Genomic DNA, 26,471 nt, shown 5'->3' with positions numbered 1-26,471 from the left:
CGCTATGCCTCAGGGATGACGCTGACATCCTCAGCAAAGGCCGGCGGGCAGCCACCGCCTGCGCAGGCCGATCCCTGGCAGCTCAGCCCGGGGGCAAAGGTCCGCGGGGCTCCCTGGGCCCGGGGCGCTCGGTATCCCCTCCCCAGCCCACCTCCTCCCGACGCCCGCTCCAACCGTACGGCTCCGCGGCGGGCAGCGGCGAGGGAGAGACGGGGACCCCGCGCCCCCGCCCCGCCCCGCCCCGTCCCGCCCCGCCACGCTGAGTGGGCCCCGCGGCGCGGAGCGGCGGGGCGGGACACGGCGGCCGAGCCCGGCGAGACAGCGGCGGAAAGTGCCACGACTCCACACGTCTGCAGCAGCGAGGAGGGACCGCGACCCGGCACGGGTGGGTAGGGGCGGCGGCAGCTCTTCCCTCAGCCCTTTCCCCTGCCACTTCTTCCACGACTCCTCTCCGTCTGCCCCGCGCTGCGAGCGGGACCCCCCGCCCGGCGCTTCCCCCATCCCCAGTAGCCAGCAGTCGTGGAGCGGGGTGAGGACCTCCTCCGCGACCTGCAGCCCCGCCGCTCCCGGCGCGGAGGGGTGTCCCGCGGGGAAGCAGGGCAGGGAGGAAGGTGGAATCCCGGGCTCGGGGTCCGGCCACGTTTGCAGAGGGCCGGGTAGATGAATGGCCCGCGGCGTAGCGAGGGCTGCGCGGAATGGCGGCGTGTGCAGCCGGGGAGCGGGGAGGCGAGGTCCGGGCCCCGCGCCGCCCTCGGGCCCCAGCGCCGGCGCGATGACATGCATTAATCTGATTAATCGCAGTTACAGAAGGTCACGGCGCTCGGGCTGTTGTCCTTGTTTATTTTTTTCTCTTAACTAAGCCCCCTCAACAAAACTCTCCTGGCACCGGGAAACCCCCGGCAGTGCGGGGTCCCCGAGCTTTTGGAGAGTGGCGTCGACCCCATAGGCGGAGACCCCTCGCCCCCACCCTGGGGTTTTTCCAACCTGGACATCGCCAGGCTTCCCGCGGGTCTGCCGACGGAATGCCCCACTCCTCGCCCGTTGGGGAAGCAGTCCAGGGGGAGAGCGTGTGCTGAACACGTGGCTGGACGCGACGGAGAAGCCTCCACGCCTGGAATGTCAGCTCTGCCCTTCACTGAAGCAATGGCAGTGGCCTCTGCTCACCTGCATCATCGGGAAATGGCTGGAAGGAGTTGGGGCTACCTAGAAAGTGAGCCCCCGGGAGAAGCTGATGAGGGCCAGCTGCTTTGGGCCAGAGAGGGGAGAGAAAATTTGTAATAGCTGCCTCAGAGAGTAGTCAAACTGCAGCTGTGTTATGGTGCTGTTATGCTCTTCTCCTAAATATATATATGTGTGTGTGTGTATGTATATATATATGTATTTTCTGCCTGTTTTTTCACTCCGAGGCTTAGGAAGGGAGCTGGCAGCACTGCCAAGCACTGCTGGCAAGCACAAGCCAACTGGCAGCTGGCTGCTGCTGCTGCAAGAGCTAATGGAACACTGAGACACGTTCAATTAAGTTGAGCTATAACTGTTGAGAATTGGCTAATCCGGAGTCGCTGTGTAGAGTAACATATGCTGCCGTGAGCCTGCAAGTGCACAGTCACACAGAAAATTTATTTAAACAGAGGCTGCTGGGGACGTGGGCAGGATCCGCTCGTGGTGTGTAGGCTTTCCTCATTTGTTTTTAGTTTTCAATTTATTGCAGTAGGGCAGAGAGAAACTCTAGGAGAAGTATCTGGTGATTGTTTTTTATCTGCTGGCAGCGCTGTTGTTTCTACTGCTGCTGGATTGCCTTGCTGTTCACAGGATTAGGCCTCCCAGTTCCCTCTTCCTTGCCCTTTCCCTCCTTTTTTTAAATCTGCTGGGAGATATAGAGGAAAGAGAGCTGCAGGTGCTTAACATGTTGTCAGGCATTGCTGTGGGCTATGCAGAACCCATATCTCTTTCCCTGCCCTCTGCCCCCTCATTACCTCTTGTGTATTGCTCTAACCTGAGATGCCACCTTGACACTATGGTGAAGTACAAGTTTTGGGTTGCTAGAGGAACAGCGTCCTGCTTGCAAAGAGTGTCTTTTCCCAGCTGCCGCACCTATCAAGACCAGGAGGAGACAACATAGATTTTCCTTTGGCTGTGAAAAGAAATAAGGTTCCTGTAGTTACTGCACAACCTGTCTCTTCCTTTGCTCCTGCCCACCTGACACTTGGCCTGGCTGATTTAAGCCAGGGTTGGTGGAGGGCTGGGTCACAAAGTTACTGAATTCCCGTGGATTTCATGTGTGGTTGCAGAGGGAAGGAAAGGCTGAATAGGTGGCAAGGTTCTAGCTTGGTTTTTGACTCTTAGCTGTCAGTGACAAATGTGACCACAAGACACTGAGCATGGCCCTGGTGCTGTCATGTCACGTGTCTGTGGGTTGGTTCATCCTGGAAATTATTTGGTGCTCAAAAACCAGCAAGGCTGAGTCCTTTACTTTACTTGTTTAGCTTCCTGAAGGCAAGTTCGACTTTTGCTCGGGTCAAATAGAGGTGATGAGACATGCAGGGAGTCGAGGGAGGTCAGATCTCTTGGGCTGTTATCTGGGATGTTGGGAAATCTGATGGATAACAAGCAAAAGCCCCAGGAATGGAAGAGTTGGAGCACAGCATTTCGGCCGGCTCCTTTACGTGACAAAGCCAAGTGAAATACCAGTTGTCCAGCATATTCCTGTTCTTGTGGTGGTGAAAAGCTTTATCTGAACAAGCTATTTTGGGAAAGGAGTTTGCACATGGAAATATTTGATGATTTCCCCTATTTTGGCTGGGGAAGGAGTAGAGGATGATTCCGCTCAAAAACTTCATGGAGGCATATGCACTCAATGTTGCATGTGAACTTGATTTTTTGAGCATGGACTCTGATAACTGGTGGTGTCTGTGCACAACCCTCTCCCAGAACAATCTGGGCGTCAGATTGAAAAATGCCATTGTGAGTGCAAAGTCCCATGGAGGATCAGAAGTTACAGAAGGGAGGATGCTGAAGTCTTCGAGCCTCTTCAAATTGTGGCTGTCAAGCTGAACACATGAGGCTGCCCTTAGGCATCTGCAAGCAGACAAGCAGTGGTACCTTTGGTGCCCTGTTTTGCCATGTCCTGGCTAAGGCTTTGTGCAGGTGGGAAGCAAGGAGGGCTTTCCTGCCGAAGGGCAAGGTGCGCGCACACCTGCCATGGTGCTTGCAAAGGGGACTGCTGTCTTTCTGTGCAAATCCAGGAGCAAACTTTCAGCACTTCAAAGGGCAAAGGTGGCAAAGTCAGGAAATGCCACAGCAGAGCTTCACTCCTGATGCTAATGCTGTGGCATAAACGCTTCTTGCATCTATGCTTCAGTAAGTTCCCAGAGGAAGACTTTTCCTTATCCCCAAAATGCCAATGCCAGCCTGCTTTGATTTAAGCGTGTTGTGGTTGTGTACAGCCTGCTGCTGTCTTCACATAATTGGAGAGATAGGCCCTGAACAAGCTGCTGAGCTAGTCGTGCCAAGTCTCGACCGCAGGAGGAACTCTACAGGTAGAACTTGCTCCTTGGAGTCAGCACTGGGTCTGACAGGACCAGCCCAGTGCTGCAGGCTGCAGGGCATGAATGTTGAGACAGGACCAAAGTTTGCCATGATAGTGCTGCTGAGAGTGATTGCTGCCGGGTTGGCATCTCTCACTCGTCACTGTGGATATTCTCCTGGCACACCTGCACGGAGTTTCTCTGGTCCAGTGGTGGGAACTTGGATGGCCCCTGAGAGTATCTCAGCTGCTTTCAGCATCTCAGCTGCTTTCAGGAGCTCTGGCTGCTGCCATGGCTCTTCTGCAGGTTCACAGCTCCTCTATCTAGTGCTCTTGGCTGCTTTTTTCCGGGTATTGGTTTGGAGGGGATTGTTGGGGTGTTTTTGTTCAGCTAGGGAGGACTTCAGCTCTAATCTACATCCTTATCTCACCCTGATTGTAAAGCTGGAGAGGAGGCAAGGTACAGGCAGCTTTTACTGCAGCTGATGGGGCTGGGTAAGGGTGCTTGCAGGGGAGAGGGAGTGTGGGGCTCAAACACTGTAAGGGCTTCTAGGGTTCATCCCTGGAGGGTGTGGGGCAGGCAGAGGGCTCCAGTGCTGTGTTCTTTCACCCATCCTCTGTAGTGGAGGTTTGGATTTTTCTCTCTATTCCCAGCATTTTGAGGGTGACAGTACCAGCTGGTGGGGTTGGAGTGCATTTGCCAGCATTGGGGATGCTCTTGCCCTAAGCTGAAGCAGATTTTTATCTATATATGAAGCTGTGGCAGCGTGAGGTCAGGAAGGGTTTAATGTTACTGATGTGTTTGAGTTGCTGGGTGAGGAATGCAGGTTGCCTTGTTCTGCCCCTAAAACAGCTCCTGGGTGCTTTGGTGTAGCCGTAAGTCCAACACAAGGTTGTGGGTATGTGTTCTCCACCCTACATTTTATTTACTGCCAGGGAGAGGAAATCCAAGTCCTTTTAATTCCGTGGGTTAGGAATAATCTCTCTGTTGGGATCATCCCAAAGCGATGCTACTAGTCAGAAGGCAGTGACTTAGCACCAGTTGTGCTGGGATAGAGTGGGCTAAGGCCATTTAAGTATGAAATGGCCAGGGTAGATGTGAAATAATGATGCCTGTAGTATCAGCTGGGATCTCGAGTGGTGCTGTGGGGTAGCAAATTGGCCCTGACAGGGGAAGCTGGTTCCAGCTGGTGCTGACAGCCCTCCTGCCTGCCAGCTTCTCTCTCCCATTTTGCAGGGATGTTTGGAGAGGTGGGCAGGGAGAACTGGGCTGCTGGTTAGAACATCCTTCCCTAGGCGTCCTTCTCCAGTGGGAAATGGGTGCTTTGCAGTTCCTTCCAGCTCTGCACCCCCTGGTCAGGTGTTGGAGGTGAGTTTTTCATTGCATTGTCCCCACCTTGCTGCAGGAGCAGCTTTGAACTGCGGACGCAGCTGCAAGTTCACTGCTCCAGCTGTTAGAAAGGAAGAGCCTCTGAGGTGTCTCCCTGCAATCACTGTGGTTTGAAAAGATGCTGATCTCCTTAGTTTTATTCTAATTTTTGCCTCCTCCCTTTCCAGCCCCTCCCTCCTTCCTCAACCCACAACCTCTTAAAGAGGAAATTTGATAATGACTACAGGTAAGCAGGATGAGAATTTCTGATACCCGAGGACTTTCTGCATTTTGCTCATTGTGTTTTGGGTCACAATGACGGGAAACCAGAGCCTTTGCAACTCCTGGAAAGTGCCCCTTCGCAGATTAACTGACACCAGCATCTAGGAGCTCATGAGCCACCTCATTGCCACATGAAAGTGATGACCTGATGGATGAAACACATGCATGGGACAGCAGCAATTGGTTTTGAAACTAGGACAGGGTTCAATTAGCCATTAAGAAGAGTGGAGGTAATAGCATCTTTCTCCAGGTGTGGCTGCACCCTGCTTGCCAGATCTCAGACCAGGCAGTATGGTTGATGCTCCATGTGTTATACAGGTGGAGAAACTGGCGAGGAGGATGAGAATTGCCAGATGAGAATGTGCCCAATTTTCTTTCCAGCTAATAGCAGAGGTGGAAAGAGAAGCACCATATCCAGCACTCCCTTTGCAAGTTTCACTTCTTCCTGCAGAAATCTCTTTGGAAGATGAAATAATTAATGACCAGGCTTGACTTCTTTTGTTAGCTTGAACTTAAGACTTTTACTGGTAAAAATGGTTGTGATTTGGTCCTGTGTGTGGTGGCCGTGCACACAGCATTGTTGCTAGGGTGATTCTCATCTGTGGGAGCTGGGAGCAGCTACCTAGTGGGATGCAGTCAATGTGCATCCTCCCTGCCAGGCTGGGCAGAAGTCAGCAGTGCCACAGGGTGCAGGTGGCAAAGAGAGAAGGGAAGGGCTGCTGCAAAGCTGGAGAAAACTCTCCTGTACATACTTTCTCCTTCCAGGGGGATATTTTATTCCAAAGCTGAGACCTGGATATGCATCTGGGTTCAGTGAGAAAGCCAGTTGCTCCAGGAAAAGCCCAGATCTTGGCCAACCTGCACCAAACAGTCTGAAAGTGGGCTCTCTTACTGCTGCAGGTATTGCCTAGGGTCATGCAAAACCATCCCGTTGGACATGGAATGAGGCTTGTGGCTGTCTCTGATTGCATCCCTGTTTTTTAATTCCCTCCTCTTTGATTCTTCTGGAGATCGCTGCAGCCAGTGGAGTTCAATCACTGGGGTACAACTGGACTGCTGTGCATGGGCAATGCAGCAGAGGAGCACAAACTTGGGGGTGTGTAGGCAGGTTGCCCTCAGTTGTGTGAATCTTGAGTGTTTGTCTTTTCAGTGCATGGTGCCATTTGGAGGCACAGATGTCCATGTGAAACTCCCTGCTCAGGGAGGCCATTGCATTTCTTTCCTCCGCCACCCCCGCCCCACTCCTAGCTGTTGTTCTGGTGTCTTGCAGGCACAGAAGAATAAGGCAGGATGGATGTGTATGACCCTCAGACGCTGGGTGTTGTGGTCTTCGGAGGTTTTATGGTGATATCAGCCATTGGGATCTTCCTGGTGTCCACCTTCTCCATGAAGGAGACATCTTATGAGGAAGCCTTGGCCAAGCAACGCAAAGAGCTTGAGAAGACCCAGCAGCAGAAAATGGAGAAAAAGAAAAAAGAGAAATCTGTTGAGAAGAAAGGAAAAGCAAAGAAAAAGGAAGAGAAACCTAATGGAAAGATCCCAGAGCAGCAGATGACTCAGGAAGTGACAGACCCTCCCAAGGATGTGGTTCTTGAAGCTGCTGTGGTGCCTGAGCCTTTAACAGTGGAGTTTCCAATTGCAGCAGTGTCAGTTGTTCCCCAGGAAAAGGAGAAACCTGTTCTGTCACCTAAGGAGAAGAGGAAGAAGGAGAAGAAGGTGGCAAAGGTAGAGCCTGCTTCTAGCCTGATGTTGGCTTCACCTCCTGTCAGTGTCCCCAGAAGTTCTCCTGTCCTGGAGGTGGCCCCTAAGGAGGTGCCTGTTGTGGCTGTGCCACCAGTTGGCACACAGCAAAGTGCTCCTGTCAACCCTGTCACCATCAAGAAAACCGATGCTCTTCTGACCCATGAGGAGCAGAAGCATGATGGACCTGTCAAGAAGAAGGCTGCATCCAAGAAGAAGAGTGAGCCAGGTAAGGCCAAATTCCTCTTTGTATATCCCCATCGAGTAAGCCGCCAGGGTATCTTGATGGTGTTAAAACAGGTCTATCCCATTCTGAGATCTCTTCATTCTTGACTCCATGGCCTGGGGGTTGGAACTAGAAGATCTTTAAGGTTCCTTCCCCAAATCATTCTATGACTTTGTGATTCTTCAGCATTGGAAACAGGACAGCTGTAGAAAGGCTGTCTCTGATGAGATGGGCCATGTGCACCTTGGGATAGGTGGGCTAAAAAAAGCCTGTACTGGACTATCATTCTCTCTGGGGGGAAGTAAAGTTGAAGTCAAGAGTTTATTGACTTATTTTCACTCTGCAATGTGTTGCCTCCTGATCAGGTACCTCTACTTGGTGTTTAGCTCCTTGGTCCTGCACACAGGTTGGAGAGTTAGAGGTTCTTTTTGGATTTGCTGTTATGTTGTGGGTCTCAGCAGATCTGCACATGGGAATGAACAGGAGGTGCGTGTACCCATCGTGGAGAGGGACAGCTGCCAAGGTGCTGGACATCTGGGTGGATGTCTTCCCCACACACCCGTGATTATTAAAAGCACAGAGGATCTGTACCATGGTTCTACGTGGAAGTGGGTCACTTGCTAGAGTTTCCTTGTTCTTCAGTGGAGGTGAAAAAGGATTCTTCAAGGAGAGAGAATTGATGGGATTTTATACTGCAGGGGATTGATCATAGGGTAATTAGAAGGAAATTACTTTGGATATGTCATAGGGAAGGGAAAACTTGTCCATCGTCAATCATGCCTCACTTGATTGACTCGGAGATAGAAGAGATTAAAAGAGGTGGTCCTGAACTCTCCAGGTTATAAATAGGTGTAGGGAGGGGGAAATCAGCTCTGTAGCTGGATTCTTGCCTCTCTTTGTACCAATGGGAACAGTTTGGGATTTATTTTTGGCACTAAAAATATTCATGCTTTCAGACCTGTAGAAGTGTTCCCATGTGGACACATGGGAGAAATCTCTCAGGTGTTCTCAAAGATGTGATGTGGCGTTTCATTTCTTTATTTACAAAAAACCCCCAACAAATCCCAAAAAACCTACCAAATAAAAACACATCCCTTCTTGCTAACCTTCTGCAGCATGTCCAAACCTGGATTGCAGTGTAACCTGGCAGTTTCCACACCCACATTTTGGAAGAGGGCCTGTTTCTCAGCAGGACGTTTGCAGCTGCTGGTTTCCAAGATTGGGTTAAAACCCTTGTGTCTGCTCTTCTGAGGAAAGAGTTTTACTAAAGGCCATCTCCACATAGTGATGCAGTTTGAAAGGATTTGAGAAACTGCTTCTGGAGGGTATTGCAGTGATGGTGTTGGGAAAACTAAAGGTGACTGGTTTATTGTGTGCATCCATGGATGCACTTCTCTTAACACTGGAATACATGGATGTGCTGAAAAACGTGGCCCTAAATCCAAGCTGTAACAGCTAAGGGAGTGTGAATGGGAAATGAACTTCTAGCATTTGTTAAGATCGGAGTTTTTCTAGCTGCTCCAAACTTAGATTCCCTTGGGGATGAAGTGCCAATCCTGCATGTCCTAAAAGCCAAGAGTGTTGTCTTAGCTGCTCCTGTGGGATTTTTCAAAGGAAAGCTCTCAGCAGTATTTGCACCCTGAAGCTGACTGCAGTTTGACCAAGGTCTTGTGGGCAGCCTTTGGCAAGCTGTGGTCTCTCCTCTTCAAAGGCAAAAGCAACAAATTATCCTGTGGCAGATAACAATTGGTGTTCAAAGTGTTCAAAGACATGCTCAGCACTGAAACAGATGGCAAACCTGACGAGAGCAGCTTGTGGTATTTTTCTCTTGTGTATTTTGTTTCACCCAAGTTCCCTTGGGTGGAAGAAGTGGCTCTTCAGACCCCTTGTCCTGCTGTGCTTTCCCATGACAGCTTTGCCACATGGCTGGTTCTTGTTTCGTTGCTTCCTCAGCAAGGCACAAGGTTTCCGACTCTTTACATGGACTCGGTGTCAGCATAGGCCTCCTTGTGCCACAGCTTGGCAGGCTGCCCAGGCTCCACGTGCCATCTGCAAGGTGGGGTTTGCGTTAGGCCTGCCTTTACAAGGCTTCATTGCATGACACTACTGGGAGATGGACAGAGTTTTGCTTTGTGTGGGTCCCTCCACCCAGTGGAACTGAGCCAGGGAATGTGATGTGCTGTCCTGCATCCATGCAGTTACCAGCCTGAGTAAAGTGTGAGCCAAGCATTGGGCCCTGGTTGCACTGCTGGGAAGTGGCTGTGGCTGGTGAGACAAACTCTGCTGCTGCCAGGGTTAGTGCTGCCATCTCAGAAGCCAGGAGGGCTTCTGGTAGCCAGAAGCCAGGAGCGGCTCTGCCGCTCTGTTGCTGTGGTGGGTTGACTGTGGCTGGCTGCCAGAAGCCCACCCAGCTGTACTCTCATGCCTCAACAGGATGGGGGAAAAATAAGAAGAGGAAGCTCATGAGTCAAGATAAAGACAGGGAGATCACTTAGCAATTACTGTCACTGGCAAAACAGACTCGACTTGCAGAAAACTGATTTATTTCCAATTAAAATAGATCAGAACAAAGACAAAATTAAAACAATACCTTCCCCCCCTGCCCTCACTCCCAGGCTCAACTTCACTCCTTCCCTTCTGACTTCTCTAACTCCCCTCCCTGAGTGGTGCAGGGGGATGGAGACTGTGGTCAGTTAATAATAGCCCCTTTCCATAGCTCCTTCCTCCTCACAGCCTTCCCTGCTCCAGTATGAGGCCTTCCATGGGCTGTAGTCCTTCAGGATGAACCTGCACCAGCATAGGCTCCTCTCTGGGGGCTGCAGGAGAAACTCTGCTCCAACACAGTGTGGTAACTCCTAAACCACTGCTCATCACCCTTTATCCATTGTGACCATGTGCATGTCCTACAACAGCATTATGGTCCCTGATGCTCCTTGGCTTTCCCAGGTTAGCAGAGGGGTAGGGGAAGGGTTGGAGTCATGTTTACCCCTAGCAAAGAGCTGGAGCAAACTTGCCTGGTGAAAGATGGGATGCATTCTGCATCACTGCCACCACTGCATGGGGTGACATCCTTCAGCAAGGTTGTATTGTGGTGCAGTCCAGCTTCTAATGCCCAACAATCTGTGCTCCCTGGCGTTGACAAAGCATACCCAGCTCCTGCTGAGAAACAGGTTGTTGGTGGGTGATAGGAGTGTGCTGGGACCAGTAGCAGAGCCAGGCAGAGGTAGCACCTGGCTCAAGAAGCCCATGTGTGGTATCATCTCCAGCACTTTTCATACTGCTTTCACTTAGAGAGGCATCAAACATGACTGTGGAAATCTGGTAGTTGATGGTTTGACATGGCAGTTGTAGGGTTGAAGCCAACTGAAATGATACTGTATCTCTGCCTCTGTCCCCAGCAGTCCCAACCCCTCCTCTCTCCTCCCTAGCACCTACGGATTCAGATGGGCCCCTCTACCTGCCCTACAAGACACTCATGTCCACTGTCAGCAGCATGGTGTTCAGTGAGGGTGAGGCCCAGCAGCTCATCGAGATCTTGACGGAGAAAATGGGCATCATGGACACCTGGCACACGGTAGGGCTACCAGTGCCATTGTGACCACCTGCTGCCTGGGCTCTGCCGAGTCTCGGAAGGTGGGAGGGGAGGGAAGACACCCCAATTTTGGGCAGGCTGGCCCCTTGTAGACCAGACCTGAATTCTCCCCTGGAGCAGAGAGCAGGATCTTGTGTGTGTGCAGAGGAGGGTATGGGTCTGAAGGTGGTCATCCCCTCTGATGTGCCACTCCATGCTGGCAGGCTACTCAGAAGGGTGACCCGGTTGCTATCCTGAAACGCCAGCTGGAAGAGAAGGAGAAGCAGCTCTCAGCCGAGCAGGAGGATGCAGCTGCTGCCAGAAACAAGCTGCGGGAGCTGAGCAAGGTAAGCACTATGCGGCTCTCCTGGCATCCCTGGTGTGGGCTGTGTTCATGATGGCTCGCCATAAGCCTGCTGCTCTCCACATCTCACCCCCCTTGCAGGTGAAGCCCTGGGGCTCTTTGGGCTCTTCACCTGTTTGCTGTTTTCTTCCCCAAAAGGGGAGGAGATCCCCACCAGCCCAAAGAACTGCAGGGTAGTGTCCTTTGGCAGCCATAAGGGAAACAGGGGAAAACCCTTCCCTTAAGAGATTGCAGCTTTCTTCTGCTTCAGGGAGAAAAGCAAATCCCTTCTCATCCCTGCCCAGATCCCCTGAGCTGAGAAGGTGCCTTTGTAAGGAGCCGGATGCTATCTACAGTGCCCTTTCCTTACTCAGACCCCTGCCTCCACCTCTTTTGGGTGTTGAAGGCAGAACAGCCCCCCACCATGCTGAACTTGGTGGCTGGCAAGTTCCATCTGTATAATTTTCCTGCTTTGTCCCAAATGTTATGTGATGTTATTGATCCTGGGGGAGGGAGGGGGGTGGGGAATAAAATTCCAGGCTGTCTTACTCCTTTCTCTTAGCTGGCCCAATATGGAACAACAGTGGCATCCAGTGGCCACAGAGCCCAAAACAAAATGCAGGAGGAAATGTAAGTGTTAAACGTATCTGGGCATGGAGGCACCAGTGAAAGTGGTAAACTTTTTAGTCTTCTGAGCTAGGAGGCCACTGGTTTTGCATCCCCTTAAAATGGGGAAACTCATACTCTGAGAACTAACTGGATGACTTCTTTGCTTGAAGGACCTGGCAGCCGAGCGGGCCAAGGCGGCAGCTGCAGAGGGCAAGCTGAAGGAGCAGCTGCTGGCCCGTGAGCAGGAGATCGTGGCAGTGCAGGCACGCATGCAGGCCAGCTACCAGGACCATGTCAGCGAAACGCAGCAACTCCAGGTCAAGGTGAGCCCCATGCTGTGCTCTGAAGCTTCTTCCTTTATCTGCCAGGTGGCTTCTGGTGCCAGATGTGTGATCTTTGGGAGAAGACTGAGCTGTGTGAAGGGACAAGAGCCTCTGGGGGGGCGAGATCCTGTGATGCTCCTGGACCATGGTGGTCGAGGGAGAAGAGGCCCATGGAGCAGTCTCATGGGATGTCATGTCCCTGGGGGCTGTCAGCATCAGTAGACACCCTCTGGCTTTGCCAGTCCCTCTTGCTCATCTCATGGGCTTCAACAAGGACGGTGAAGTGGCCAGTGGTGGCATTAACTCCTGTTGGGCTCCTCTAGATCCGGACCCTGCAGGAACAACTGGAGAATGGCCCCAACACACAGCTGGCTCGCCTGCAGCAGGAGAACTCCATCCTGAGGGACGCCCTCAACCAGGCCACCAGCCAAATGGAAAGCAAGTAAGGGTGGGGTGAGGGGCAGAACCTGGGACTGCCCTCTGGCAAACCCTGGGGTTGGCTGACCATCGGGCATGGCCACCCCCTTTCTCAAAGGTGCTTTTACAGGCACCCCAACTAGCTGGAGGTAGAGGAGGGAATGAGGGAGGAAGAGCTTGCCAAATGGCTTTTGGGGGGCCACCAGGGGAAATAAAGATGTTCTTCCCAAATGGATGGGTGGGGGGATCAGTCTCTGCATTGGGGTCACCTGTGCTGATGCTAGAGCCAAGAGGCAGTGGAGGTGGGAGAGGGGACCAGAAGGCACTGTGGCACTATTCCCCCATAGGGAAGCTCATACTCTTATACTACAGCATTGAGAAGAAATGCAGCTGGCTCTTTGATGGGAGTGATGCTGCAGAGAACAGAGACCAGCCCAGTGTGTGCAGAAAAAAAAGGAAGAAGAATTTCACAGTCCTAGGTAGAAGAATTTCCTAGGTAGAAGAATTTCACAGTCCTTTTTGTAGGAAGTCTGAAATGACTGGTGATTAACAGTGGTCAAATAATTACAGAGCAGACTCCAGCTGCTTGTAGTACTTCCTCTTGTGTCTGGGTAAGACAGATCCTCATGTCCTCTACTTCATAAGAAAGGAATGTCTCCCGTGACTGAAATGCAGCTTTTCTAAAGTAATTTGACAGCTCTTTCAGACCCTTCCCTGAAGGACCAGGCATGTCCTAGAAATAGGCAAGTGAAGCCATTGAGGTGTTTCAAGTCCTGTATGATGCTCACAGAAGGATGTGTTCCCCCCTAAGCAACGTCAGAGAGGCTTGAGTGGCCTGTGGGCTAAAATAACCCTGCTTCTGTTAATGCAGGCAAAATGCTGAGCTGGCCAAGTTACGGCAGGAATGCAACAAGCTGATGAGAGAGCTGTCTGAGAAATCAGAGGTGCTGCAGCAAGAGGAGCAGCAGAGGAAGAGCTGGGAGATCAAAGCGGCAGCTTTGGAGAAGCAGAACAAACAGCTGCAGGTCAGGCAGGCACCAGCAAACCCGCTCCCCTCACAGAGATGGGCAGGTGGCTAACTTGCATGGGATCTGAGGACTTGGCCATGGGAGGAGCTAGGAGGGAGATGAATGTCCATGTTTGGGAAGGAAGCTGCCTTGCAGGCTTCCTAATTGCTTTCTCCCCCATTAGTTTGTCACATTCAGTGTGCGCCTTGCACACCAGTGTGATGCCTTGTATCACGAGCAGAGCCCAGGGAGCACGATCTTGAAGCCCTTCTTCTATGGGTGCTCTCTTGAAACTCAAATGTTTTTAACCCTATTATTCTCCCCCCCTGGTGCAGGAGATAAGAGCTTGTGGCTTTTTTTGTTGTGGCTGGGTCTGGGGTGTTTAGGGGTGTTAAAAGGACACCTCCCAAGTAGACCTCTGAGCACACAGTCGTGTGTTGCAGGCAGCCAGGCTGTACTCACATGTACTCACATCTTCGGGGGGGTTAACAGTGCTCTTGCTGGGATGCTGCTAAAGTGGATGCTGGGGCCATTAATCCCAGGGTAGCAGAGTAAGGGATGTGATATGTCCCTCGGGCATGTGCTGTGGTCTCTGAATTGCTCTGGCTTCTTTAGGAAGGGGCTGTGGTGAAGGAGACCTTTGTCTTCACATGCCAAAATAGTTTTGTAGAGGTGTTCCTATAACAAGGGTCCTTTGATATCCTTGCTTTTATTTTTTTCTGTACACATCTCTTTTTAGTGGGCTGCATTTGGCTCCAGCTGCTTTTGCAGGCAAGGGGGATGATGTGGACATGCAGCTGGTGTGAAGGCAGAAGCCACCTTCCTGGCTCAAAACACTAGCTCCTAGACATGCTTTTAGGAGAACTTCTCCAGAACTTCTTTCAGCTTGCTGCAACACCTTGATACTAATTAAATAAATCGTACTACCTGGAAGACTTTGAAGTCAAGGACGTGTTTAAAATGCGGGGGAGAATGTAACACAGTAACACCTAGATCTCTGAGCTGAGAATACGGAGTCAAATCCTCAAAAAACAGAGAAGTCCTGCTTTCTTGGTGTGCTGGAAGCATCACTTGGACAGAGACCATCCTGCTGGTTTACCTTTCTCTGTCCCCTCGATGCAAAACAACGTTTCACAATCTGCAAGGGTGCAATTTGTACCTACAGAGCTGCGTCATCCTTCTCCCCTGCCTTCCCCCTCAAAATGCCTGCCTTGGCCAGGCCTCTTCCTTGCTGCTTTCTAAGATGGAAAAAAAAAGTATTCCCTGGCCCAAACCACACAGAAAATTCCTCCATGTGTGGAAACGTGTGGTTGGGTGTCTCTGTCCTGTTAAACACCTCTCCCTGCTGGGCTGGGGCAGTGTGTTTGGACCGGGGTTTTAAGAGATTTTTCAGAGCTTAGGTTTCTAGAGGGGAGGGTGGTCTTGGCCCAGAACCGAGACATTTGGGTATTGTCTGCTTCCCAGTTTGAGGGCTGATAAATGACAAAATGTGAGCACGAGGCAAGATGCATCATGCACAGGGGGAATGTGGGGAAAGGGTGACTTAAATCCCCTAAAGTATGGCTTAAAAATAACATTATGTGACATGTGGAGCTTTGCTTCAAATTGCCTGGGGTATCTGTTACACTATAGGAAACGTTCTCTTCCTGCCATGCAGGCTTCCCAACAGGAGGTGGAGGTGATGCTGCAGAAGAGGCTGGATGAAGTCAGTGATGAGCTCCACAAAACCCAGACCAGCTACAAAAGCTTGTTAGCAGACACAGAAAAGGCCAAAGGACAGCAGCAGAGCATTGCTGGTGAGGAACTGGGATTGGCATGGGGAGAGCTTTGGGGCAGACTGAGAGCTTTCAGAGCTGGGTGCTTGGTGGAGCTGGTCCAAGTAATCTACAAGTAGACCCAATTTAGGCTGCCTAGTATTGATGTGAGCAAGATATGGGCTGGTTCATAGTTCTATCCTAGGATGTTACTCCAATGCCTTTCTCCTGTGCTGTCCTGCGTCCCTGCCTCCCCTTTCTGTGCCTTCTAAAAGCATCCACAGCCAAGGCTTCTTTGGCTAAGATTCTGCTTGGGCAGGGCAGGGTGGGGAGTCTCCAGGTTTGTTTGCATCTACCCTACCATGTTTCTCATCCTTTCCTCCAACAGAGCTGCAGGCCAAGCTGCTGAGCTCCGAAGCAGAGGTTAAAAGTAAGTTGCTGGAGTTGGACAATGTGAAAGGGAAACTGCAGGATGCCAGTTTGGACAATACGAAGCTTCTGGAGAGGATCAAGTCCATTGAAGCTCTGCTGGAGGCAGGCCAGATGAGTGGGGCAGAAAAAGACAGAGACTTGCAGGTTATGTGCTCATTTAATTGGGGTGGGAGGAAGGGAGTGGGTTATGCTGCTCACACAGTGCCTGTGTTATCTTTCCTCTGGGATCCCCTCTGGAATGCCACAGAAAGGATTGACCTGCATCACGTGCCATGGGCAGGTAACAAAAGTGCTTTCTCTCTTCCAGGCAGCCAATGAAGCAGAAATGAAGCAGCTGCGGTCAAGGTGGGTCTGGCTGCACATGGAGACTGCTATGGCACCTCCAGCTTGCTGTCCGTGTGTCCCAGGCTTCCTCAAGCACTAAGCCTGTGGGTGAGGGCTTCCTGCCTTCCAGTCAGGCTTGGGGACTGCCAAGCTGGGAAATCAAGGTCAATCTTGACCAATAGTGCTGTTTAAAATATTTATTGGCTCCAGCACTGGCCCCAAATAACAGCCAGTCCATTCTGAAGTGGGACTGAATTGCTGGCAAGCACATGGATTCTGACCAGTCTTACAGAATAGGAGGTTCTGGTGGTGTTGGTCCTGGGTATGGAATGTCTCTGATCCAAATCCCTGCTCAAGGCTGGGCTAACCAGAGTAAGCTTTTTGAAAATATTTCCAGGTATCTCCAAGGATGGAGATTCACCACTTCTCTGGGTCCGTGTTCCAGTATTTGATAACCTCTTCCCCCATCCCCTGGTGCAGAAAGGTTTCCTGGCATTTAAATGAAGTTTACAACTTTTTCACAACTTGTGCCTTTTGCTCCTTGTCCGTGTGCTGGGCACCTCTGAGAAGGCTCAGGCTTTGCATGGGGGCAGGATTTCTCAGCTGCCCGCATTGCCAGCAAACATCCAGCATTCCTATAAAGGAACGCAGTGGTTCAGTTGTCCTGGGACCCCAAGAGACTTGCGTAGTTCTTGTCAAGGATCTGAACCTTCCTTGGTTTGCTCAAGCTGAGGGTCCCTTCAGGGCAGATGTGGGATCTGTGGAAGTGGAGAGACGATGCAGGCTCTCTGGTGTCTAGTTGGCAGCCCTGATTTATGGTTACTCAGAACACTAGGATGATACTTCCAAAATGCAGAGCTGTGGGCTACCTCAGCCTAACAAGCTGTGGATAGGAGCAGTCTCAGTTTTGGCTTTTGGATCACTTTTCTGCTTCCTCTTTTAGTGTGTGTACAGCCAGACAGCTAATTGCTTTTTTGTTATTGCTCATAAGATGGTAGAAAACTAGGTCCTACTCCAGTATTGCATTTGCTGTGGTTTTCAGTCCTGCTCCCTCTCCATCCTGCTGTATGTAGATCCCGGAGCAGACCGGGATAGGAAGGGCTATCTCAGGAGCTTGCTACCCAGGAGGGAGATGGATCCTGAGACTCACTCCTGCATCCTGCCATTCCAGACTCCAGGAGAACACAAACCAGCTCTCATCTTTGGAAAGGGAAGCCACAGAGCTGCGAGAGGCAGTAGAGCAACAAAAGATGAAAAACAATGTACGTGAGTGAACAACAGTCTGTCACAGTCATCTACTGATGGCTCTCTGGTGCAATCAGAGGCTCTTCCAGCCCCACAGAGCACTGGAGGCATTGCCTTGTCTGCTGGAGAGCAGGAAACACCCCGGTGGCCTGTGTAGCTGGAGCTGATGTGCTGTAGCAGGTGATGGGCTCCTGGGGTAGTATGTCTGTCCCCTGTTCTCTTGGGAGGTTTAGGACCTGGTAAGCCAGAGAGATTCTATGTGGCAGGGCCAAGGCAATCCTTGAGCAGGCTCCCTCATGTCTCACTGCTCCTGCGCTCCTTCTCCCTCTACTGTAAAGTGGTATCAGTTAGGTGGAGGCCACCTTACATCCCTCCACTTGGCCTGTGTCTTCTCCAGGCAGAGGGTGCTTGTGGAGCTCCTGCCCCCTTCCAGCTCTGCCCTGCTCCTTCAAGGCCACTTCCTGAGCAATCGGTGCATCAAGCTACTGTGAAGATGGAGGGAAAAGGGATGCATGTGGGCAGTGGGATGGAAGACTCTTGAACAAACCGATGGTCTGCTGCCCAGTTTCCTAAGTGCAGGCTTTGAAATCCTCCTCAGCGCCAACAAGCAAGTTTGTGGCCTTTGGCATGAATTGTGGCTTATTGCCCTCTGTGGTCTCCGCAGGACCTTCGCGAAAAGAACTGGAAAGCAATGGAAGCGTTGACCATGGTGGAGAAGGTGTGCGAGGAAAAACTACTTGCTGCTACAAAAGCAAAGGTGAGCCTGGCATTTTTCTCTGGCAGTGATGCTGGTGTTGGAACAGAAGCCACTAGACATGCTTGCCCTTGGGTTGCCTGCCTCTTCTTAGGAGCAGTGCTGGTCCAACCCTCCTGCCAGCTTCTCCAAAGTTTGTCTTGAGGGCTGGGTATCCCTGCTTCCTGTTATGGCTGGGTAACCGAGTAGATGGGTGAACTGGAAGTGATGTTTTCATAGTTCCTAGTGTCAGCAGTTTTCTGTGTTGACTGGTTTCCTGTGCTGGCTCACCCCTGTAGGCACAGAAAAGCAGGAGCAGTGTTGGCAGCCTGGCTGACAGGTGCCCAAGACCTCCATGCCATGACAATTTGTCTCTCTTACAGGAAGAGCTGGCCCAACAGCTGAATGCATTCCAGACACGAACTAAGCAGACTCTGCTCTCTGCCCTTCCTGGAGTCACTGTGTCCTTACAGCAGGTGGGCACAGGTTTTCTCAGACCCTCACAGAGCCTCCACCACATGGGAAGGAGAGATGTCTAAGCATCCTCTTTCTTCCTTGTTCTTTTTTTTTCAAACTCAGGATTATGATACATGGCTACAAGAGTTTAAGGAGAAGACTATGAGTGTGCTAAAGCAGCAAGTGATTACAACAGAGCCCCTGGTAAGTGAAGGGGCTGGAAAGTGGAGGGACGAGGAAGTGCTGGAGGGTTATATGTTTCTTTTCCTCACTTCTCTCGCTCTTCCCTCCCTCTCTTTTTAGGATTCAGCTCTTAAATTGAAAGAGGCAGTGGAAACACAAACCACTTTACAAGCAGAATGTGAGCAGTATAGAACTATCCTCGCAGAGACAGTAAGTTGCTGCCCTTTGTGCTGTGTTGGCCTTCCACTGGAAATACCTCTTGAGAGGTCTCCTGGCAGCCCAGGCTGCCCATGAACTCAGTGTGGGCATCCCTTGGTATGTTGGGGGGGCTACCATGTGGAAGACTATTTGTCTGAGACAGAGGATTAGGAGAAACGTAGGTTTCTAGAGCTCTTCTTCAGCCTAATTGTGTTGGAAAGCTTCCTGGTGGTGATGGGATGTGGCACAGATGAGCAGGGTGGTTGAGCCAGAATAGGAATTAGGAGCCTCCAGCCCCACCTGAGGCGTCTAATTCTTTTTCTTGGAGAGGCTTTGCGTATGCCAGGGCTGCTCAGGTTAGCTGGGCTCAGCTGAGACTTTGCCAACAGGAAAGGATGCTGCGAAACCTGCAAAAGAGTGTGGAGGAGGAGGAGAAGGTCTGGAAAGCAAAGCTCACAGCCTCTGAAGAGGAGCTCCAAAAGGTGCGTTTGCAGCATACCTGGGTTTGTTGTTCCTGGAGCTGGACTTCCAGGAGAAGGAGGGCTGTTGGCAAAAATCAGTTGGTGACCTTAAGTGTTCCTGCCAACTTTGAACCTCACAACATGGGGACTTTCTCTTCTCCCCAGATATACTCCTCCTGTCACCAAAACAGCTGCCAAAAATCCCACCTCATGCAGAATCTGCACCTGTCTTCCTCACAGATCCCACATCTCTGCCTGGTGTGTGCCTAGACCCTGTCAGTGGAGCTGCAGGAATGGCTTCAGCTCCTCGGTTCAGGCATGATAGTTGTGAAACTATGTTGCCTCTTCAGTAATCCAAGCTCTGATGCTTGAAAATCAGGCTGGGCCCTCGTGGTGGGCACTGGCTACGTGGGAGGAGAGCACGTGCAGGGCTCTTCAACTCATTTGCTGGAGAACTTAGCTTGCTCTCAAAACATGGATTGACCTTGGCACTTGTTGAGCCTTGAGAAAGGAGCTGAGATCCAAGTCACGTACTGCACATAGTTTAGGGTCCAGCTGTCTGTCTAGCTCTGGGTACTGCTCTTCCTAGTTAAAAAGCCAGCCAGCAGCTGCCAGAGAGCTTCTGTTGCCCAAGGGGTTGGTGGGGAGCATGTTCCATGAGCTCTTGTGACTTGGTTGGCATCTGGGAAAACTTGGCTGGCCATGCCTTTTCTGCAAAGCAGACTGATGTTGTCTCCTCCCTCTTGAATGCAGAACTGAGAGGAAGCTATTTTCCATGGTCTGCCTCTCCCCATCCATCAGATGGGGTTTTGAAGTTAACTGGGACTGCAGGGAGGTGGAGGAGCTCTTGTACAAGAGATCTTTGATTTCTCAGCCTGTCACTGGCTCCTGGAGCACCAGTGCTGCTGAGGACTGGTGTAGGATTGCAGAAGATGACGTGGCTTTTGGTGGTGTTTGTGATGAGATGAATGTCTGGTGGCTAGAACAGTTCCAGAGCAGTCCTGCCTCTCAGTGGAGAAGAGGTGAATTCCTCCTTTCAAAAATTTCAGCATCTGTGGAGTCCTCTTCAAAAATCAATCCGGGTTTAAATGCAAACCCCATGCTTTTTCTGGTAGATTGGCTTCTCATAATAGTGAAGTCCATGACACCTCATTGGAAAGTCTACCTTGCTGCTTCCAAACTAAAGAGCGCTTTCAGTAGGAAACTTGTGCAGAGTCTGGTGTTAGCTTCTTGGGTGTTGAAACCTAACTGTAGCCAGCTGAATTCCTGCAGGCAAAAGGTATTACTTTGCTCCACGACTTACGGCCTGGGCATGTTGAACTTGTCCTCCCTTGGAAGAAGAGCTCCTTCTCTCCAGGCTGCAGAGCTCCACTTTGGCATCAGGTCTCTTTCACACTTGGGTACAGGATGAAGTGGGAGAGATGGGAGTGAAACATCAGCCAGTTTTTGATTGAACCAAAGTGAGCACACTGTCCCCATGAGATGCTGTTCACTGACCTTTGCTGATGCTTTCTGCTTTTAGTCACACTTCCAGCTGAAATCCCTTGAAGCCATGGTGGAGAAGTTGAAAGCAGATCTGCAGAACACAGATCAGGTGAGGTTTTTGGGGTACGGGAGAAGGTGTCTGCACAGGTGCCAGGCAGATAGATGCTTTGCTTGGGTTGAGTCTGGTTCCATTGCCCTGGGGAAGGCAGACTTTGACCATGGGATATTTGGGATGTGTTGGATCTCAAACAATCAACCTCTTCCTGCTTTTGTCTCTTTTATTCCAGCTAAAGGAATACACCTCTCTTCTGGAAATGCAACTGGAAAATCACTTGCAGACAGCCAGCTCTGAACGTCAAAACTACACAAAAGAAGTTGAAGTTGTAAGTGTGGTGGCTGTTACCTTCTTAACCACATTTTTCTTCTAACCCTGACTTACCACCCATGCACATTTTGGGGATTTGAGGAGTGCCCTGGGGATCTGGGAAGTGCCCCAGTGATCTACAGCTTTGCAAAGCAGAAGAAAACAGGTGGAGGTAATTGCTCCAGTCTGGGTTGTAGACACTGAAAGTCAGGAGATCCATGGACAAAGTGATGGGTCAGAGAGATCTGTATGGAGATGCTGTGCACTGCTTCTCGGTGGCCTGTGTGATTTCTGTGGCTCAGGTGAGATGGAGCTGTCTCATGGCCATCTCTGTGAGCAGACAACAGCAAGTGATAATATCATGACCTCTTTCGGAAGATGTTGCATCGTAAAAATGCTTCCTTGGGCCAACGGGTTCCAAAAACAAGTGCATAAAAGGACTTTTTTTTCCTTTCCGTTCCTCCTCAACAGTTGAGGCAGCTCTTATCAGAGTCCCAGGAGCAGCTGGAGGCAGCAAAGACTGAAACGCAGAAGCAGAGCAAGGAGCTGGCACTGGTAAGGAGGGGTCCCCAGAGGTGTCCTGGTGGGATCTCAATGCTCTGCCTGGGGTTGGTTTGCAAACCCAGCCATGGGACTAGCACCCTTCCTGTGGGTTCAGGGAGGGGAGGAAGGCACAGCCAGTGCACAGGGGAACCTGGTGCTGCCAGGCACTAGACTTCCAGAGGGGATGTTTGAGACACAGGAGGAGATTTTTATTTTTCTGTCTGCCCTCTCATGATGAGGGTGGGAAGGAAGGGAGAGCAGCAAGGCTTGTGCAAGCTGGTATGTAGCAGAAGAACCCAACTACCCCACCACTGGACACTGGTTACCCCAACACCACCCTGGGGTAGGGGTTCGGGTGCCTTAAGCATCCATCCATCCACCTCTGGATGGAGGACTGAGATTGTGCAACCCATGTGCACGGGTCACTCGGGGAGCTGAAGGATGGGGCTAGGTTTCTGCAGGTAAATGGTAGGAAGAGAACTGGGATATAGGGCTGAGAGAGCTAGCAGACCTGCCAAAACCATGAGGGCTCTAGTTTTTAAATCTGTTGATGCCTTAAGCCCCTAATGGCTTTTATTTTTCTAATACTTGTAAGTTTTGTAAGTAGTGGAAGTAGACTCTAAAAGCAGCATCCCTCACTCCCTCCCTTGTGCCTTTCCCTGTAGCACCCTTGTTTACACATTCCTTAACCCTCTTACCCCATTCTATGCTCCCTATATCACTTCTACCCCTGAATACAGCAGAAATGTTTAGTCTTTTGTCAAGGCAAGGCCCAGATTGTTTGGCAGAACAGCATATCAGGGCCTAAACCACAGAATACGGTCAAGAACTGGGTGACTATGTACCCTTTGTGCTCTGATGAAGATGAAGATGGGATGAACAGAGGGTCCCGAAATGCACCCCAGACCCATTTCTCAGGGGGTGGACCTGGGGCGGTCCAGAGTAAAGGCCACAGGGTGGACACATCTGGGATTGGATGGATGGTATTATAAAATGTAACATCTCAGGCAGGGCGGGCGCGTGTCTTGTAACATCTTTGCCTTGGCATAATAAACCCTTTCTTATCTCACCCCTAATTAACTGCTCTGGGAGATTTTTTCAGCACCTAACTCCCACGGCAACACTGTACTTTGATTGTGAACCATTGGGAGTTTGTTTTGATGGTGCTGCTCACCCATTCTTGAGTGCTGACTCTTCCCAGCCTCACATCCACTACTGTCTAGCTCGCTCAGCGAGCTGATGCACCCCCTTGCTCCCAGGGGGATGTGGCATGGGATCATCATTAGCCTTAATCTCATTAGATGGGCAGGCAGTTGTAAGTGTGGAATACACTTGTGTTCATCCAGCAACTTTCCCTTCTGGCCAAGGCACACTGTCAGCTTGCAGCTTGGCTGCCACTGCTGGTGTGATGCAGGATGGAGACCTGGTGGTAAATGGAGTGTGCGGAGGTTAGTTGGGGGGGGCAGGCAGTGTTCAAGTAACTGCCTTCCCAGGCATCTCAGTTGTGATCCATGGCAAAATGGGACCTGCCACCCTACCTTGATTTATTTAATACCTTGACTGTGTTAGTGCAAACCCTCAAGCAGTGGTTCTAAACACAGGTGCCAAGGGATCGAAGCAGAGCAGATGAGGCGTGAGTGTGTGTTCTGCACCCCTGGGAGCTGTTGTGCCTCAGGCTACTCAGGTTAGGTGCCACTGTCCTGCACGTAGCAGAAACTGAGGTGGTTTTCCAAACATTTCAGCTTGTGTGAAAGCAAAAAAGCTGGCAGGCTTTATCTGTAGTTTCTTGTGAGTCGTGTAAAGGCTGCAGCACAGGGATGTGTAATTGAGCCAGGCTTGCTGGTCCTCCCTCCAGGTCAGGCAGCACTTGAGTGAGATGAAGAGCCATGTACAGGATGGAGAGGTAGTGAGGTTACAAGCTGACCCAAGCGAGCCTGCACCCCTCAAGGTTAGGATGGTGAGACCACTGCCTGTGGAGGCACTGACCCTTAAGCATCCTGTCTCACCATCTCTAACTGCATGGAGAACTGCACATGGCTTTACTTGGGGCTGTCGTGGCTGTGTTGTCTCCTGTACCATGTGTTGGGGAAAAGCTAGCCCCCTATCCCTTCAAACATGTGTCTTGTTCCCATTGGGAACATACCACCAACTGGCTTTCACCAGGTTGTTCCCCTTGGGAGCCCTCCATCATGGCATCAGGCTGGCAAGATTTGAGGGGGATGCAGGCAGGGCATGCTGCAAGCCCTTGGGCCAGCATTACCATGTGACAATGCCCTGTTGGGTTTGGGGTTTGGGTCTCCTTGGAGGAAGGGGATACCCCAACAAAGTTGTACCAGGATCCCTTCCAAGCTGGTGAGGATTACGATTACAGAGGCTCCATAAATTGCTGGAGCTGGGCTGAGGGTATTAGCAGTGGCTGTTCCCTTTCAGGCTGACACCTCTTGCCAGTAGCAGTGCTGCCACAAGTTGGGCTCTGTCTTTCTCCTTTAATCCTGTTAACTGTGAAGTCTCCTCCCAGGCATGGGGACCTGCCAGGCACATCCTTCCCTATGGGGTGCCTCTCATCCCATGTCCCAGCTGACGCTGCCTGAGGAGCAAGCAAAATTTGGCACTGCAAAGCCAAGCCCCAGGCATCAGTATCCTCCCAGCTCTTGTGCTGAGGAGGGATGCTGGTACCTATTGCCCTTTGATGTCCTAGGGAAAGCTTCCACTTTTATTTCTTCTGTCTAAGCCCAGCTTTCTTGGTGATGTCCCTGCTAGCTCATTTCTTGAGTAATTTTTAAATTTTATTTCTGAGCGTTTTCCCCTTTTCTCAACACAGCTGAAAACCCAGCTGGAGCAAAACAAAATGCTGGTGGAGAAGGAGCAAGTGCTGCGGCAAAAGCTGACACGGGAGCTGGAGGAGGTGGGTGTGGGCAAGGAGGATACAAAAGTTTGCAAAGCCTTTTTGGGTTCCCAGCTGCTAAAGAAGCCCAAGAATTAATTTGAAGGTTCTTCCCCATCACTGTCTGCATTCCCTTACAGCAGCATGTGGCAACACTCGCCCTTCACATTGCCCCTCTCCCAGTCCCCCCATGTCTTTTGCCAGCTCTTTGCCTTGAGGGTTAAGGGCTCTAGCTGGGTTTCATGCTGCTCCTGGCGAGAAATACCATCTTCCTGGTGGAAGCTGGATCAGCAGAAGCAATGCACTGGGTTCAGTGTCCTGCTGATGGCGGCTGTACAACCTAGCTCTTTACCAAGGGCACACCCACAGGGGACTCAGGTTGTACAGAGCATGATGTGGGACGTGCCTGCCACTGTTGGCTTCTGTGCTTACTATGTGTCCCCCTCCAGGCCCAGAGCTCGGCATGCACATTGCAAGCAGAGCTGGAAAAGCTAAGACTGACTGAAAACGCAGCAGCTTCAGACACGGAGGAGGCCCAGCATCTCAAGGTGATTTGGCTGTGTCAGGACAGCAAAAGTCATGTTCAAGCAGGACTAAGGGCATGATTTATCATTTCTGAGGAGGGTGGGGCAAGGTCGGTGGTTACCCTGCAGGGAGGTGGCTGAGAGCTCCACCACGGCTGAAGGACAGCAGGCTGCAAGTCACAGCCACTGCATCCATCTTGGCCAAGATAAGTGCGATGCCCTGAGCAAACACTCTCACAGCCTGGGCTTTTCATGTACTGGGTTACTGTCCAGTTACCATGAGGTCTCAGCCCATGGCATCTCCAGATTAGATGCCAGAGTGAGCTTGTAGCTGGTCATCACCAGGGGTGATGCCTGGTCTCTCTGCTGAGGAGGGAACTGGGTGCTCCTCTGGCTTGTGGCTACTGAGGCAGCTTGATGCAGACCTGAGGTGACCTGGGATGTTTTGGAGGGGGGAAGGTCACCAGATGTAAAAGAGAGGCTCAGGCAGATGCCTTCTTTTGACTCCCATGTAGGAAAGACTTGACAAAGAAAAAAAATTAACAAAGGACCTGGGTCAGGCAGCAACCAAACTACAGGAGCTACTGAAGGTTGCCCAGGACCAACTGGCCAAAGAGAGAGAAACTGTGAAGAGATTGAAAGAACAGCTTCAGGAAACGGTACTTGTTGGTGGCCATGGCCATCCCTCCCCTTGATACCGGTGGAGGCCCCAGGGAAGTGTACATCAGGCAGTGTTTTAAAAATGGAGGCAAGAAATGATGCCAGAAATGATTTGGTTGGATTTTGGGAAGCCCTGGGACCACACGAGATTATGCTCATGGTTCTCCCTGCCCAAAAGGCAGGACTAGGCCTATTTGTGAAATGCTTTGGGGCTTGAGCTGCCATGAGAATGATGAGATACAGTTGAGTAACCCACCTCTTTTTTCCTTCTCCAGGGGAAAGAGGACAGTTCAAAGGAAGGGACTTCAGTTTGACGAGTCTGCAACCTAGACCTTACCATTTAATTTACCAAAATGCCTTACACATTCCTAAAAATAAAAATATGTGCTAAATTCACTGTAGATAAGAGATTTTACAAGCCATTAGTGACCCAAAACCTAGTTTTGAAACTTAAAATATACAAAAAACCCCAAAAAACCAGTAAACACTGCAGTTTGTAAGAAAATCTTCATACTGTTTGTACAACTCTTTGTTTCCCAGGGAGCCTCTCTGGCAATGCCAGGGCAAGCGCTGGGGCTTCACCTTCCTTGTTGCAGCAGAATCCACAAATATGTGCAAAAGGGAAGACTGTGTTTGTACATCAACTGGTGCAATTCTATATCTTTTCCTTTTTTTTTCTTTTTTTTTCTGAGTGAAAGGAGTGTGGAAGTAACACCCACCACGGAAGGATGCCGCTCTTTGATGGGTGGCTTTTGGCATGTATCCTTTTTTTTGTATTTCTGGGTGTCGATGCAATTAAAATGATGTAGCGAAAA

General features: G+C 50.9%; 1 protein-coding gene across 8 annotated transcripts; it reads left to right on the top strand.

Moving 5' to 3' along the window:
- RRBP1 (ribosome binding protein 1) lies at positions 1-26,471 on the top strand. Of its 8 annotated transcripts, XM_064647870.1 has the most exons (24): positions 248-385; positions 6,445-7,143; positions 10,569-10,714; positions 10,936-11,058; positions 11,834-11,986; positions 12,310-12,428; positions 13,275-13,428; positions 15,068-15,206; positions 15,553-15,740; positions 15,904-15,941; positions 17,092-17,182; positions 17,830-17,922; positions 18,282-18,374; positions 18,478-18,558; positions 18,658-18,747; positions 19,125-19,217; positions 20,719-20,790; positions 20,969-21,064; positions 21,517-21,600; positions 23,444-23,536; positions 24,410-24,493; positions 24,922-25,020; positions 25,512-25,655; positions 25,932-26,471. In XM_064647870.1, exons 2-24 carry the CDS (start codon positions 6,465-6,467, stop codon positions 25,968-25,970), a joined length of 2,991 nt encoding a protein of 996 aa, XP_064503940.1. In that variant the 5' UTR covers positions 248-385; positions 6,445-6,464; the 3' UTR covers positions 25,971-26,471. The 8 variants fall into 8 exon arrangements, with proteins under 8 accessions (XP_064503939.1, XP_064503940.1, XP_064503937.1 ...); XM_064647867.1 differs by lacking the exon at positions 23,444-23,536; XM_064647866.1 differs by lacking the exon at positions 23,444-23,536 and having other exon boundaries at positions 10,539-10,714.

The sequence above is a fragment of the Pseudopipra pipra genome, chromosome 3 (genome assembly GCF_036250125.1).
Source record: "Pseudopipra pipra isolate bDixPip1 chromosome 3, bDixPip1.hap1, whole genome shotgun sequence".
Lineage (NCBI taxonomy): Eukaryota > Metazoa > Chordata > Aves > Passeriformes > Pipridae > Pseudopipra > Pseudopipra pipra.
This window is presented reverse-complemented; position numbering and strand designations above follow the sequence as displayed.